At 43.9% G+C, this 17034-nt stretch overlaps 2 protein-coding genes across 2 annotated transcripts; one reads left to right on the top strand and one right to left on the bottom strand.

Moving 5' to 3' along the window:
• Window positions 1–1812: 1812 nt before the first annotated feature.
• Roe1 (grpE protein homolog, mitochondrial Roe1) lies at window positions 1813–16848 on the bottom strand. Its single transcript, XM_089712687.1, has 6 exons — window positions 16682–16848; window positions 15839–16004; window positions 15147–15260; window positions 13556–13684; window positions 4473–4556; window positions 1813–4127 (listed from the first exon to the last, which is right to left on the bottom strand). Exons 1-6 carry the CDS (start codon window positions 16768–16770, stop codon window positions 4023–4025), a joined length of 687 nt encoding a protein of 228 aa, XP_089568813.1. The 5' UTR covers window positions 16771–16848; the 3' UTR covers window positions 1813–4022.
• On the top strand, window positions 7070–12490 carry LOC149476099 (uncharacterized). Its single transcript, XM_089712477.1, has 2 exons — window positions 7070–10264; window positions 10352–12490. The coding sequence occupies exons 1-2, from the start codon at window positions 7070–7072 to the stop codon at window positions 12488–12490; spliced, it is 5334 nt and encodes a 1777-aa protein (XP_089568603.1).
• Window positions 16849–17034: the final 186 nt, after the last annotated feature.

The following is a 17034-nucleotide window of genomic DNA, read 5'->3' as shown; positions in this document are numbered from 1 at the left end:
TAACTGCAGAGTTACTAACCATATGCCACATTTTTAAAAATCACCCTCTAAAAATACTTACTCTCTGGTGGTGCTAAAAGATTATGTTTTATCTAAAACAGAATCTATTAGCGTCCTATTTCTGTATTTATAAAATCCGATTGACTGCACTTAAAAGGAGCATCTACTCTCAAAAATGTTTATTTTTGTAAACCTTTACAAGTACAGAAAAGTAATTTTTAAAACACCGATCACCGAGAAAAATCGTCAAGAAACTCGAATACATATTACCTTCACACCACAAAATCTCTTCGATGTGAAAGAAAGACATAATTATAGAACTTATGAAAACATTTTCGCATTTATAATATTAAGTAACGATACAGATAATATAATTCTAGGTTAAGAATGGATGTAGAGGGTTCGATTCCCGGTTGGCACAACATCTAGAGATCTAGATGTAACACAATCCGTCTGTTAAAAATGTGTTCAAATTTTTGTCAAAATCCAATTGGAAGGAAACTAATAATAAAGTGTAAAGAACACAATGGAAGCTTAAATTTTTAGGGCCCTGATAACTTAGGAATAACATTTTATTTGATCATTATTTATCTTGTTACGAAGAGTAACAACTCTGTGAAATAATACTACTCGGCGTAAATACAAAAATTCCATACCTACATGAGCCGTTCCGAACACAAAAAGCATATTATTGTTTTAATAACTATTTTTATTCACATAGCTTGTCCAGTTATGTTTTTTGTAATAACTTTAATAAAATGCAAAAAAAGTTAAAACACCACCTACTTACTAGCATAAGCATGCACGCGCAATAGTGTAAAAGTTGTTACTTTTTGGCGATGAAATACATAAATATCGATATATTATTGGCTGTCCCAAGAAGTATGGATATAATGAAGCCAGGAGGTAGAGGACCTAGAGGGCTAACCGAATCACCCCCAAGTATGCATGACATAGTGTCAAATTATTTTACTGTAAACAGGGGTAAAACATTCTTTCGTTGTTCTTATTACGTTCGAAAAGATTCTATGCAATGTTCTAATACTGCACAACACTGAATACAAGTTTTCGTTAACACAAAAAATCACGAAAAAATCTCTTGCTCTAAGTTCATTTGGTGTACCTAAATGCACTGTTAGATAGCCTATTTATCTAGGAAGGCAATAGGCTATCACGCTAAGACCAATAGGAGCGGAACAATGCGGGTAAACAGATTAGTGAGATATCCATACTAATATTATAAATGCGAAAGTAACTCTGTCTGTCTGTCTGTTACTCAATCACGCCTAAATTACTGAACCAATTTGCTTGAAATTTGGTATCGAGATATTTTGATACCCGAGAAAGGACATAGGCTACCTTTTATTGCGAAATATGTACCACGGGCGAAGCCGGGGCGGACCTCTAGTACTTTATAAAGTGAAGTCTCATGTCCCCAATTTGGGTAAGGGGTAGATGCATTATGCATACATCTGTTTCACTGATCGATTTTCTTTAGGGACAAATAGGTGATCAGCCTTCTATGTCCTGCTAGACCGAGACATTTTTTTTCTTCGTCTCCACCGGGAATCGAACCCAGGACCCCTCGGTTCTACGCTCACGCGTCAACCACTGTCAAGGAGTCGGTCTCACCTGTATACTTTATACAGGATGCTTAAATCTTTAAAACTACAACGGATGGCAGTAGATTTTGATGCCGTTTTTTATAGACAGGAGTGATTCAAGAGGAAGGTATAGGATATAATTTATTACGTTTAAGACAAAGCGGACGAAACCGCGGGCGGAGAGCTAGTAGAAAATGAAACACAAAAATACATAACAATATTTTATTCAACAATTATCCACGCACCCTCACAATTACAGTCTAAACTAAACTACATCTAACTCATTTGGAATAAAACAAAATATTAGTTTCCTACACAACATGTGCGGGTTCAAAACCCCGTTTTTATCATTGAGATAATATTACTACGTATGGAGGAGACACCACGAACAAAATCTGTGAGCCATTTTTTTGCTCTAACTAAGTTTTAAAAATTATTATCTAGTTAGGTACTTAACGGTGAAAGTTATTCCTTTGCACTTTTCCGTATTATTTGTGCAATATCGTAACATACACGAAGGCATGTTTGATGCGTTTCACTTTAAAACCATTAAAAAATACCGCTCAACATACGTCACATGACGTATGTTGAGTGGAACATAAGTGATGTAGGCGGTGTCGTCTCCATATTAATATTATCTCAATGGTTTTTATAGTTAACATTTAGCAACAACGTTGATCAAAATTTTGCAGTTGTTGTTCTGTAAACTGTGCGTGTAGTTAATACAACATTCATGATATACCCATTCTTTAGCGTGTTTCTCTTGGTAAGAAAAATGTCCTTAAAATTTTTGAGATAAAACATCCTTGAACGGATGTTAAATGCGACTTTTACATTATTTTAACTGACGTTTCGAACACTTTATAGCAAGCTTAAACACAGGGTAAGTTTTCGAAACGTCGGGTTAAATATCTATACTAATATTATAAAGCTGAAGAGTTTGTTTGTTTGAACGCGCTAATCTCGGGAACCACTGGTCCGATTTGAAAAATTCTTTCGGTGTTAGATAGCCCATTTATCGAGGAAGGTTATAGGCTATATATCATCACGCTACGACCAACAGGAGTGGAGCCACGGGAGTGAAACCGCGGGGAGCAGCTAGCAACGAATAAATCGCGTTTAATATCCGTTAAAACCTATTATTTCCAAATGAACAATACTCTCGTTAAATCAAACACAATATGTACTTAAATCTCAAAAGCTCTATGTACAAGATATTTCTTCAAAGATTAATGTTGCAGTGTTGCTAGCTTCATTGTATGTTGCAGAATTAATAAGCAACAATATTAAAGTTTCCAGCAACATTGTTGATCAACTGTTGCTCAACAAATGTTTACCATGTATACGAGGCTTTATATTCGTGATCACAAATTTATAGACCTGCTTTAGGCAGACTAGGCACAAAACCACTTCCCTTGAGCTAAATTTATTTTGTAATATTTTTAAAATATAAAATAATAATATTAAGTATTTGCCATTATAAATTATTATGCAGTACGAATGAGGTTCCAGGCTTGTGCCTAAACTTAAGGTCTCATAAATTAGGTGAGGCTTTCTAAAATTTACTGATGATATGAAATTTTATGTGTAAAAATAAACATTTATATGTTTTATATACAAAATCTTGAGAAACAATAAATACATAATATTATAGAATTAATAATTGTATTTGTTATTTATTGTTTTGTTGTTGGTCTTATTGTTTCTTTACTTTTGGTATTTTAAAATTGTTCACAAATAATTATTTTTAACATATTTTAACTAAAAAAAGGAAATTAATGAATCGAAATGTTTCTTTAGAAGAATATACAATTTTACAAATTTATACAATTCTATATTTGATATAAATGCATTGCAATTTCTATATTTTTACGGCCTTACTAATAAAAAGTTAAACAATGGATAAATTTCTACCAAAGCTGTGTCCTGCTCTTGCTCACATGAAACGTCAATCATAAAAACAAGACAGGTTATTGCAATAACTAATCCATTGCAAAGCGAATGGGTAACATTTTATTAGTAAGACCGTAAATTTTTATTATTTTATATAAAACATTGCAAATATATTGTGGTGAATACATTGTAAAGATATTATACAGATACACGAACAAAAACTAAAACCAAACACACCGAATGTACTATGAAGTATAGAAAACTTAAGGACTTAATAAACATAATATAACATTATTACAACTTTAAAATTAAAGAAAGTACCAAAACGGTCTGACCATTCACCAAAAAACTTTTTTTCTCTCTTAAACTCGTTAAAATACCTTCTTTAACTTCAAATCTTATATAATCTAAATCCCGGAGCGTTATAGATATAAAATCGTGTTTTTTTCGTCGCGTGTCTGCTGTTTTTCCATTTTTATAGCTAAGGAACAGCACCGGTCCCAGCGCAGGGCCCCGAGGGACCCCTCACTTGGCCACGCCGACTAGTGCGGGCCGAACACAGCGCTCGTGTAACTTGTAGCCCACTTTGCTTACTGTTACTACTGTGCCGGGTTCCGCACCTTCTACTTCCTGTATTGAAGTGAAAAAAAAGGTTAGGTCAAAGTATATTGCATGTGGCAAAGTTATCAAAATTTTACGATGAAATATATATTTATTTGTTTTATACAAAATCTGTGGAAACAATAAATATAATAAAATAAATTGGTATGTTCTTTATTATTGTTTAGTTCCATATCGTCGATCTCTGGTAGTTTCAAGTGTTTAAAAAAAACTGATAGAAAAGAAAATTAATGTTTGTTATCATAATCATATTAAGTAGGGCTATTTAAAGAAATGGTTAGGTTGATGAGATATTTTTGTTTCTTGTTGTCGTCTAGTTAATAATGGTCTAAAAGGAAGCTGAAGTAATATTACCTGTTGGAATAAAGCTTCGTGCAAGTTGGGGTCGAATTTCTCCCGGAGCGGCGACACCGCTACCAGACCGTGTCTCGCGAACACCTAAACACAAATTGATACAGTTGATGAGTATGATTCTTTTTTTTTGCGTTTAATTGTATATTTTTTCTAATTGTATGACACTATTTCATCCTATCTCATTTAAAGCTATGAATAGCCATTAAAAATTCAAATAAGCCTTCAAATAACCTCGCGCCTCACTTCTCTCTACCATATGTATGCGGACGACTTACAGATCTACACCCAGGCATCACTCAATAACTTACCCAGTGCTATCCACCATATCAATGTCGAACTAGCAACCTTAGTCAATTGGAGTGACGAATTCGGGCTTAAAATCAATCCCGCAAAGAGTCATGCGATTATAATTGGTAGTCCTTATCTCGTCTCTGAAATTGACTGGGGTGCGTTGCCCAGTGTCTGTCTTGGTGGCGTCACAATTCCGTATTGTAAGGTGGTTAAAAATTTAGGTATTTCACTCGACCAAACGCTATCATGGTCTCATCACCTGCAAGATATCAGTCGAAAGGTGTATGCGGCTTCTGGCACTCTCCGGCGACTACGTAACTTTTTGCCTGTCCCAACTAAAATTATGTTAGCTAAATCCCTTCTTTTCCCTATCCTCGACTATGCGGATGTGTGTTCTCCTGTCCTTACGGTTGAGAATATGGAGAAACTTGAGCGTCTACAAAATCTTTTAATTCGCTTTGTATTTGGCCTTCGAAAATTCGACCACGTCTCTGACTACCGCAAACGGCTCAAGTGGCTCCCTATTCGCCTCCGACGTAACCTCCACTGCCTTCAATTACTCTACCGTATCCTCTTTGATCCCTCCTCTCCTTCCTACCTTAAAAACTACTTCATTTTTCTACACTGTGAAAACTACTCTCTTCGATCAGTGGATAGACGTATTCTGTCTATCCCCTCTCAACGCACTCATTTCTACGCGGGTTCGTTCGCTGTCTCTGCTGTCAAGTTATGGAACTCTTTACCTTTAAAAATTAGACTTGCTCCTTCCCTATCCTCTTTTAAATATCAAGTTCGTAACCATTATCTCTCAACTGCTTTTAATTCGGATTAGTATATTATATTTATGTACCTAGTATTAGTATATTTATATATATTTTTAATTATATAGTTACTACTATTTTGTATGTATTTGTATATAGTATATTATATAATATGTATGTATGTGTGTCTTTAGTTGTATTAATATAATTAGTTTATTATAATGTATAGTATGTTGTGTGTATCTTGTATATGCATTTTATTGTATTATATAATTACTTCTACTCAATCCAATAATTTTTTTTTTTTTTTTTCTTCTGTTTCTCAATTTATTATCTCGCTTCTTTGCCTTCTCCCCGTGGTTGCCTGGCAGAAATCACTGCATAGTGATAAGGCCGCCCTTTGTGCTTTTGTTTATTGTAAACTTTTATTTTATGTATCTGGTTTATTGCACAATAAAGTGTTAAATAAATAAATAAATAAATAAATAAGAAAAAAAAAACAGTTTCCATATTATTATGTGCCAATAAATCATTTTATAAAAAATGCCTCCTAATTTCCAAAACTCACAACAATTTTAAAACTCATTTCTATACTCGCTATAACCATGACTATTGTAAAGGACGAGCACACGCAGGCGGTAACGGGGCTCCCCGCGCAGCGGCTCCACGTGTATGGGGCGGAATATTAACGCTGCACGTGGAAGAGAGGCGCACCGCGGTTTCGACGAGGCGCACCGCGGTTTCGCCTATCGCGCTGTACTCAGTACGCCACGTGCATTGCGTTTACACGTGGAGGAGGCGTGGCCTAGGCGGCACATACAAGACAGCCGCCGCCGCTTTTGGATGCCGCCGCCGCTTTGAGTCTCGCCGCCTTTTGGATGCCGCCGCCGCTTTGAGTCTCGCCGCCTTTTGGATGCCGCCGCCGCTTTGAATCTCCCCGCCGGCGACGCATATAAATAGCCCGAATTTTCTAATAGTGATCAGTTAGAGCAAGTCCTTATTACAGACAAGTAGTTAATAAGTAATAGTGATTAGGAATTGTAATTGTAAAGAGAAAATATATGTACTTATGTGTGTCGAAGGAAGGGTTTTATTTCGACCACGAACCCCCAAAAATTATACAGTCCACAACAACGTGTGGTCCTTCGATCGCCGGATAACAACGTGTGACCCTTCGATCGCCGGATAACAACGTGTGATCCAACGAGCGCCGGATACTTCAAGGAAGAAACGCTGCACGTGGAAGACCAGATCCTGCCGAAGAGAGGTACACATCGGCAACGAGCTCACCTTCGAGGGACGAATATCGGCAAACCGGTAACGTTGGTACTAGCCTGCTGGTGTTTTTGATCGTCACCAGGCGAGTCAGGTACCTACCGACGGGGCCGCGCTGTTGGTACTAGTCCAATAAGGTGAGTCGTAAGGTTTTTTACGGGCAGACACGGGCCGCCAGTGGTGACCTAGTGGTACGCGCCGGGAATCAGGGGTGCTGGTCAGCGGAACGAGTCTGCCAGTATAAGCCTGCGGTGCGTCACCTCTTTAGGCATGGTGGTAACCCGCAGCCAGGGTGACGCTGTGGAAGTTGAAGACCGGAGCCAGGAGACAGAGCGTGTGCGGCAAGAACGAATGCGGCGGCTGGTGCTGGACCCGTTAGCATCGCCGTCTGACGCACGCTTGACGTCAGCCACAGAAACAATGGAGATCCCGCCGCAACCGCGACGGCATTCGCCAGCGAGATCCGCTAGATCGGTGCGGTCGTCGGCGAGTACGGCGCGGCGGATTAAGGCGGCGGAATTAGAAGCGGCAGAGCGACTCGCCGCTATCCAGAGAAAAGAACTACAAATTGAGAAAGAACTAATAAATAAACGCTTACAGTTCGAGGTGTCCGCCATACAGGAAGACGAGGACCTGCCGGAAGATATCGTCACCGCGACAGAAGAACGAAACAAGGTGGACGAGTGGCTCCAGTCACATCCTGTGCCGAAGGATGACAGACACCAGAGATCCGAACTGAGAAGAGGAAGATCGCCGACGCCGACCAGACGAACAGGAATAGAGCAGCTGGCGGCGTCCCTAGAGAAGATGGCGCGACCGCGCCTACGCCACGCGGACCTTCCTATATTTTCAGGTGCGATCGAAGAGTGGCTGCCGTTCCGAGCAGCCTACCGGGACACAAGCAGCATGTACCAAGTGTCCGACGCAGAAAACATCCAGCGGCTGCGTACATGCCTGAAGGGGGAAGCAAGGGACGCCGTGGCAGCGCTGCTTCACACTGCTTCATCGCCTGAAGCAGTCATGAAAACCTTGGAGCAGTGCTTCGGGAGGCCCGAGATAATTATCGACAGGGCCATGGAGGACCTGAGGAAGCTGCCGCGACCTGGAGCAGCGGCCAAGGACATCAACAGCTTCGCTGTGAAGGTACAGAACGTGGTATGCATACTTCAAACCATAGATAGGAAAGGGTATTTATACAATCCTATGCTAGCAAGGGAGATATTGGACAAACTAAGTCCGCACCTGCGGTCCAGATGGTGCGACTATGCATATTCACAGGAAGGTACGGCAGATCCGGAAATTGTGGTGCTGTCCCGCTTCCTGATGAGAGAGGCGGACCAGGCGCTCCGCTACACATACGCGCCGACGAGCAGCACTGCGCCAGCGCGCAGAGACACCACGGCAGCAGCGGCAGCAGCGGCAGTGCGACCTGCTCCACCAAGAAGGAAGTCGGCAGTATACGCCATAGTTTCCAGCAGTGGTGATGAAGAGGAGAAGAAAGAAGAGAAGAAAGAAGAGAAGAAAGAAGAGAAGAAAGAAGAGAAGAAAGAAGACTTCTGCCTGTGCTGCGGGCGCGACCACACCATGGTTGCCTGCCCGCGCTACGCCAAGCTGTCGGTGGATGAGCGGTGGGCGCTGGTGAGGGAAAAGGGCGCCTGCTTCAAGTGCGCCGCGAAGAGACATCGGCGCATCTACTGTCGAGCGAAACCATGCGGCGTGAACCAGTGCCGCCGCCCGCATCATTCATCACTGCACGACGTAAGAAGAGAAGAGCCTGCTGCGTCGACCGAAGAAACCGTCATGGCGGTTGCTGACCGCGCAACCGCACCGCCCCGCGCCGTCCTGCTGAAGATGTGTCCAGTTACCGTCGTCGGCCCACGGGGGGAGGTATCGACGCACGCACTGCTCGATGAGGGCTCCACCATCACCCTCATTGATGAGGACCTGGCGCGACAGATCGGCGCCGAAGGTCCCGCCACGCCGCTCCGCATCCACGGGGCGAACATGGAGCAGATTGAAGAAGGAAGTCGACTGGTGAATGTGCAGCTGCGGGGGCAGAGCGACGGGACACTACACGACCTGCGCGCCCGCACGATGAAGAAGCTACAGTTGCATCAGCAGTCCATCCCGGGTTCCCTGCTTCGGTACAGACACCTGCGCGACATACCGGAACATGAGGTATGTTACGAACAAGCACGCGCGGGTGTCCTGGTGGGTACCGACCACTGGGAGCATATCGTGACAAGAGAACTTCGGACGGGCGGCGCCGACGAACCTGCCGCCTCCAAGACAAATCTCGGCTGGGTGATACATGGAACAACGCCGCGTCAAATGATCGTCGAAAGGGACTGCGTGCTTCACGTCCGAGAACAGCAGCAAGCGGACCTACGGCTACACAACCTGGTGGAAGAACACTTCAAGATAGAATCATTGAACATAGCCAGTAGACCGCGCATAGGTGAAGCCGACCGACGAGCAACGTCAATCGTCGAGATGACTACGAAGAAGACGCCGGGCGGGTATGAAATCGGCCTGCCATGGAAGAGAGATAATGTCCGCATGCCGCCGAGCTACAATGCCGCGCTGCGGAGACTTCTGAAGATTGAAGCCAAGATGGACGCCGCGCCGGAATTCGCAGCCGAGTACACCAAGCAGATGAACAACTTATTTGAGAAAAGGTATGCGGTTCCATGCGATGGCAGTGAAGGCGAGAGCAGCGTGTGCTGGTACCTGCCACATTTCGCTGTGACCAATCCCAACAAGCCAGGGAAGCAGCGATTGGTTTTCGATGCGGCAGCCAAAAGCCACGGGACTTGTTTAAATGACGAACTGCTTGAGGGCCCAGACTTGCTACTATCACTGCCGGGTATATTATTTCGATTCAGGGAAAAGGCAGTGGCAGTCACGGCAGATATAGAGGAGATGTTCCTACAAGTAAAAATAAGACCCGAAGACCAGCCAGCGCAGCAGTTTTTATGGAGGGGGAGCCGACGCGACACGCCGCCACAGCACTACAAGATGACGTCCATGATATTCGGTGCAGCGAGCTCTCCGTTTATGGCGCATTACATCCGTAATCATAATGCGCAGCAGCACGCAGAACAGTATCCAATGGCGTTGGAAGCGATAACGAAGAGCCACTACATGGACGATCTGGTGGTGAGCTACGCCGACGCAGAGGAAGCCAGACAAGCAATCGAAGAAATACGGACGGTGCACGCGGCGGCAGGCTTCAAGCTACGAGGATGGAACGCCAACCACAGGAGCGTGCTGAGGGACGTGCCACGGGAACTGCACGCCAGCACACCAACGCAGCTGGGAGGAGCGCAGCCAGCCCCGAAGATCCTCGGGCTAATTTGGGACGCCGAGCAAGACGCGCTAGGATTCAACACAGCAATGAACAGGGTACCGGTGGAGGTGCGAGATCGCAAGCGCCCACCGACCAAGCGCGAAGCATTAAGTGCGGTAATGTCAATTTATGACCCACTAGGCCTCTTAAGTTATTTCACCATCCGTGCTAAAATCATATTGCAGAGCCTGTGGCGCCTCCAGATTTCATGGGACGAACCAATACCTGAGGAAGAGGGCGAGCAGTTTGCGGGCTGGCTGGCGCAGCTGGAAGCAGTCGGCGCGCTACGTTTGCCGCGATGCTACGCAACGAACAACGTCGAAGACATCGAGCTGCACGTGCTATGCGACGCCAGTGAACAAGCGTATGCAGCCGTGGCGTACTGGCGTATGCGGCGAACGGACGGCAGCATACAAGTGAAACTCGTCTCGGCGAAAGCAAAGGTGGCACCACGGCGCGCGCAGACAATCCCGCGCCTAGAGCTGCAGGCGGCGGTGATCGGCGCCAGACTCGCTGATCAGATAAGAAGAGAGCACAGGTATGACATATCTCGTACTTGGTTTTGGACAGACTCATCGACGGTGGTGCACTGGGTGCGCAACGATGCAAAGAGATACACGCCGTTCGTCGCGCATCGCCTCGGTGAGATTGGAGAACTAACACAAAGGGAAGAGTGGCGGTGGCTGCCGACTCATGAAAACGTTGCCGACGACGCCACCCGCCTAAGTTTCACCACGGGACATGATCGATGGTTCCAGGGTCCAGAATTCCTGACAAAGACGGAGGACCAGTGGCCCACGGAGAAGGAACTACGAGAAACTACGGACGAGGCTGATGTACTGCATGTAAGCGAGCTGCCACGGAAGATGGAATGGCTGCCGGATCCAGAGCGCTTCTCCAAATTCCGCACACTGGTGGGAGCAACAGCAAGGGTGCTCGCATTCATTGACATACGCATCAGACACACGGCGACGAGACTAGAATGTCGCCACCTGGAGCAAGCCGAACGACTGCTGGTACAGCGCGCACAGAACGACAGCTTTGGAGAAGACATAAAGCGAATCAAGGACGCGCGCCCCATCAACAGATCCAGTAGACTGTACAAATTGGACCCGGTAATGGAAGACGGCGTGCTGAGAGTAAGGGGCCGCATAAACGCAGCCACGGCACCCGACACAATGAAGAAGCCGGTAATCCTCGACGGCCGGCACAGAATAACCAGACTAATAGTGTTACAGGAACATTGTGCCGCCGGACACGCCAACCGCGAGCGCATCACCAACGACCTGAGGCAGCGCTACTGGGTCATCCACCTGCGGCCTACAGTGCGCGCCGTGGAGAAGAACTGCGCGCTGTGCCGAGTACGCCGAGCAATGCCGCAGGTCCCAGCCAAAGGGGACTTGCCGCGCGCTCGCCTCGACCCGTTCCACCGACCCTTCACCAACTGCGGGGTCGACTACTTCGGGCCAATGATGGTCAAGATCGGACGAAGAAGAGAGAAGAGATGGGGCGCGCTGTTCACATGCCTGACATCGCGCGCCGTGCACCTGGAGCTCGTCGCATCTCTGTCAACGGACTCAGCCATCATGGCGCTGAGAAGGATGGCAGCGCGCAGAGGGTGGCCTCGTCTGATGTATTCGGACAACGGAACAAACTTCAGGGGTGCTGATCAAGAACTGAAGAAGGCGTACAACGAGTGGGCGCCGGCGCTACAAGAAGAAGCTCTGCGCCATCGGATGGAGTGGCGCTACATACCGCCGGGTGCGCCGCATCAAGGCGGTGCATGGGAGCGGCTGGTGCGGTCGGTGAAAACCGCGCTCGGCGCGACACTACGGGAGAAGGCGCCGCCAGAAGAGGTGCTGCGAACTCTACTCACCGAGGCGGAGTTCGCGGTGAACGCGAGGCCGCTGACTCACGTAAGCGTGAGCCCAGACGACCCCGAAGCCCTCACGCCCAACCACTTCCTGTTGGGCTCCTCAACGGGACTGCCGACGACGGGGCCGTGCGACGAAGCAGACCGACGGACCTGGCGCGCCAGCCAGGCGCTCGCCGACCACTTCTGGCGCAGATGGATCAAGGAGTACCTACCGACGCTCGTGCCACGGGGGGAGGCGCGAAAGGACACGCGACGCCTCGAGGAAGGTGACGTGGTCATCATCGTGGACCACGTCTTGCCGCGCAACACATGGCCCATGGGGGTCGTGGTGCGCGTTCACGCCGGGCCGGACGACGCTGTGCGGGTAGCCGAAGTGAAGACAAAGAGCGGGATCTTCAGACGCCCCGTCAGCAAGCTCGTCGTGATGAAGGAGGCTACGCAAGCTACGCCGGGGGGAGGACTGTAAAGGACGAGCACACGCAGGCGGTAACGGGGCTCCCCGCGCAGCGGCTCCACGTGTATGGGGCGGAATATTAACGCTGCACGTGGAAGAGAGGCGCACCGCGGTTTCGACGAGGCGCACCGCGGTTTCGCCTATCGCGCTGTACTCAGTACGCCACGTGCATTGCGTTTACACGTGGAGGAGGCGTGGCCTAGGCGGCACATACAAGACAGCCGCCGCCGCTTTTGGATGCCGCCGCCGCTTTGAGTCTCGCCGCCTTTTGGATGCCGCCGCCGCTTTGAGTCTCGCCGCCTTTTGGATGCCGCCGCCGCTTTGAATCTCCCCGCCGGCGACGCATATAAATAGCCCGAATTTTCTAATAGTGATCAGTTAGAGCAAGTCCTTATTACAGACAAGTAGTTAATAAGTAATAGTGATTAGGAATTGTAATTGTAAAGAGAAAATATATGTACTTATGTGTGTCGAAGGAAGGGTTTTATTTCGACCACGAACCCCCAAAAATTATACAGTCCACAACTATTTCCATAACCTTCGCAACGTGATGGAACGACCCAACGTACCCCCCCCCACACACTAACCCCGATCAAAACGAAGTGATAAGGCCGCCATAATAGTTATACTCGTAAGCCAGGCAAACCGAAAGCGCGGTGGTCCGACGATATCTCTAAAACAGCGGGTAAATCTTGGATGCGTCTGGCCAAAGAACGCAAAAAATGGAAAAAACATGAGGAGGCCTATACCCGACTATGGGTGAATTAAGAGTTGTACTCTGTTCTATCTGTAAGTAGTTCTAAGGTTTCTTATTTGTACAACTATTAAAGAGTTAAATAAAAAAAAATTGTGCGTGTACTAGTGTACACACGTAAGAAGTGAAACTTCTTTATGACCTTTTTTTTTCAAAAAATAATTTACTATATTCAACTTTACAGAAATACGCCGAATCACGCGTGGTAGGGATAAGAAAAAGATGGCGCGTAACGGAAAAATGTTACACTGAATTTTTTTCCAAACCCCGATAAAGAAGTTTCACTTCAATAATAAATAATTAACCCCCCTCCCCCCGCTCACCTGCTGCAGCTGCGCGCGTGTGAGCCGCAGCCCGTCGGCGAGCGAGCGCAGCGCGGCGCCGCCCTCCGCCCCGCTCCCCGCGCCCTCCGCCGGCACGCTCTCAGCGGCCACTGAGAGGGTATCCGCTACCTAGATACCCCACAAAATAAGGAAATATGGCTAGAAGTACAATAAAATATAGCTAATGACATGAGGGAATAATGTAGCTTTCTGATAGTGAAACAATTTTTCAAATCGGTTCAGTAATTTTCGACTTAAATTGATAACAGTAGTAGTAAAAATTCGCCGCCGTCCGCTAACTATAGTCCTTTTCATTTAGGATGATTCCTGTGACACTTCATCGTGTTCCGAATTACGTATTTTATGTTTAAAAAGTCAAAATAATTTCAGTGCATAATATTTTTATTTTATGGCGGCATTATTACCAAAAATATAAAAATGAAGCATCTTAAGCTTATAAATCAAAAACAGTATTGTTTAGTTTAATATAATGAAAAATAAAATAAAATAACACAAAAATATAATATCTACGCAATTCGTGTACATGAAATGGATCGTTGAAAAATCATAGAGTTGGAAAATCATATAATCGGCGCCCATCTTGTGATCGTTTGTCAATCGAGTCAATCGTCTGTACGAGAGCGTCAGCCTTGTATACAAGTTGCATTTTTATATTGATACTTTACGTGGTATTCTGTTATTTTTACTAATTGTTATTGTTGACTTTTTGTTGCTGTTGTTTGCTAAGTTTCCTTAGTTAATTGTTGGCGAAATGCCGAAAAAACTAATTTTGGTGCTTTATTCAAATCGATTTCATTTCCATATAGAATATTATCGATTATCGGAAACAATTGATACGATTTCAGTAACCGACATCTCTACACGTGTCAAAAATCGATGTGTCACAGAAATCATCTTAGGTGGAAAGGACTATAGATAGCCCACGAAATACAAAATTATGGCTAAAAATACAATAATATACAACCTAAAAAGTAGGGATGTAACGATACATGATTTTGCCGATACGATACCGATACCGATATTTGTAATCAAATATCGGCGATACCGATACCAATACCGATATCGATGGCTTGGTAGAAAAATAAATAGTGAATTATGCATAAAAGTTACCAACATTTAACAGAGACTCAACTGTAAATCGTATTCTTTTAAATAACAATGCCAAATCAAAAAACAAGAAAACCATTTATTTTAGTATTATTATTTTGCAGTCAGTTAAACTTTAAGTTATACACATACAATCAGTTCCTAATAAAAGTTTACTATTGGTAGAGTTTTTTCAAAAAACAAAGTGCGCACGCGCGGGCGGCCTCCCGCATCGTTCATTGGGCGCGGTTTTTTTAATTGTTTGATATTGGTATCGGTTGTTTTATAATCGGCGATACCGATATATCGGCTTGCCGATTATATCGGCCGATATATCGGTATCGGTATCGGTATCGTTACATCCCTACTAAAAAGTATAAACAATAGCAAATAATCTGATAAAACATAGCATAAAACTATGACTAAAAATACAAAACAAAAATATTTTTTCATCATATTGGTACAAATATCAAATCTAACTCACATCAAGCAGGTCTTTACAGAAGCTCTGAATAGCGAACGACTTGGCGTCCTCAACTTGCTTCATCATCCGGCGCCGCACGTTCTCACCGTCGGCGAGCGCTCTCTTATATTTGTCCTGGAAAGAAATGATAACTTTAAGAAAAGAACAAGCACACGGGTCAGAAGTGAAACTTCTTTGGCAAGATTCAAAGCCTTTTAAAGTAAAGCCAAAATCGACGCTTTACTCTATGGAGTAAGTACCGTCACATCATGACGTGTTATTGACATGACGCGACCTTGAAATTTAAATCTCAACGTGCCTAAAAAATAAAAATGTTTCACTTCAAAAAACACCTCGCGTTCAAAAATACAAACAACAACCAAGTTGATGTTTGTTTGTTTGAACGCTCTAATCTCGGGAACTACTGGACCGATTTGAAAAATTCTTTCGGTGTTAGATAGCCCATTCATCAAGGAAGGCTATAGGATGTATTATCATCATGTTTAGGCTAACAGGAGCAGAGCCACGCGGGTGAAACCGCGTACCGCAGCTAGTATACAATATAGTTGTAATGCAATAACTATCACATGATATAATATAGTAAAGAAAATATCTTCACATGTAGGCTTTAAGCAGTCGCCATCTTAATTTTAAGCATTCCCTATGTACTTAGAAGTAAGCATATGAGCAGTAATTTTTCTACAAAAACTAACTTCATAGTCCTTTGCCTGATCCTTCAAGGTCTTCAACTCTGAGCTTAGTGCCTCAATCTGTTTATGACAGTCCTCCACTGAGCTTGGTAGCTGCTTGCCGTCCTTGTCAACTAGTGCCTCCTTCTCTATTGGCTTCTCTTCTGTGCCGTAGCAGCGGACTGAACTCCTGAAAGTGCATGAAAATAAGTTTTATTAATAACTAGCTGCACCCTGCGGTTTCACCCACGTGGCTCCACTGCTGTTGGTCTTAGCATGTTGATATATTGCCTATAGCTTATAGATAAATGAGCTATCTAGCACCAAAAGAATTTTTCAAATCGGACCAGTAGTTCCTGAGATTAGCGCGTTCTAACAAACTGTTCAGCTTTATAATATTAGTCTAGATCATTGTAAACACGATTTTTTATTTGAAGATTAAAGAATGGGATAGAATAGATAATATGTATTGATAATGAGTCAGGATTTGAACTCTAACTCTTTTTGTTTTATGTAATAGGTCTTTTAACATTTTAAGGATAATTTCAAAATTACACATAAGTATTTAACATTATAGACTCATAGTACAGTTACTTTCAATCGGAAAATCATGTTTTATACATTAATTTTATAGGAATAAACACAATTTATTAAATGATTTCTGTTTTATTTACTTTCTACAAGTGGATGATGAAATTTCTTATAGGAATAAAAATCATATTTTAATACGTTAAGAGGGGGAAAATATAAAATACATTATGCGAATTTGGAAAATTCATAATATTTCTAATGAAATATTTAAAAAAGTTCGCTTAGAACTGCCGATAACCAAGTTTGAGGTTGGAGCAAAAGTTGCGCAACGTTTACCTGTAATAAGTCGTTCGTAAATTTCTTAACGTAGAATCTGTTATGCATTTCGCTAATCTACCCACTGAATACACTTTTAGCGACGCCATAATATAATTATTTCTAAATTACGAGAAATTAAACGGCACGTAATAGGTTATATCGGAATTCGGAATTCTTAAATGACATATGTCAATGTTTATCACTTTTAATTTTTTGTCATTTTACACAGATAATATAAATATTTGTGTTAAAAAAGTTGTCTCTAATGAGAATAATTTAATTGAGTAGCATTTATTATACTTGATTTAACATTAACATCATACACTAAATTACTAACAAACCAAATTCCAAATTTTTCCGACTAAGGGCTG

This window comes from Colias philodice, chromosome 29, assembly GCF_061535455.1.
Source record: "Colias philodice isolate Cphi_HAF_F1 chromosome 29, ilColPhil1 Martin Lab GWU primary, whole genome shotgun sequence".
In the NCBI taxonomy this organism is placed as follows: Eukaryota; Metazoa; Arthropoda; class Insecta; order Lepidoptera; family Pieridae; genus Colias; species Colias philodice.
This window is presented reverse-complemented; position numbering and strand designations above follow the sequence as displayed.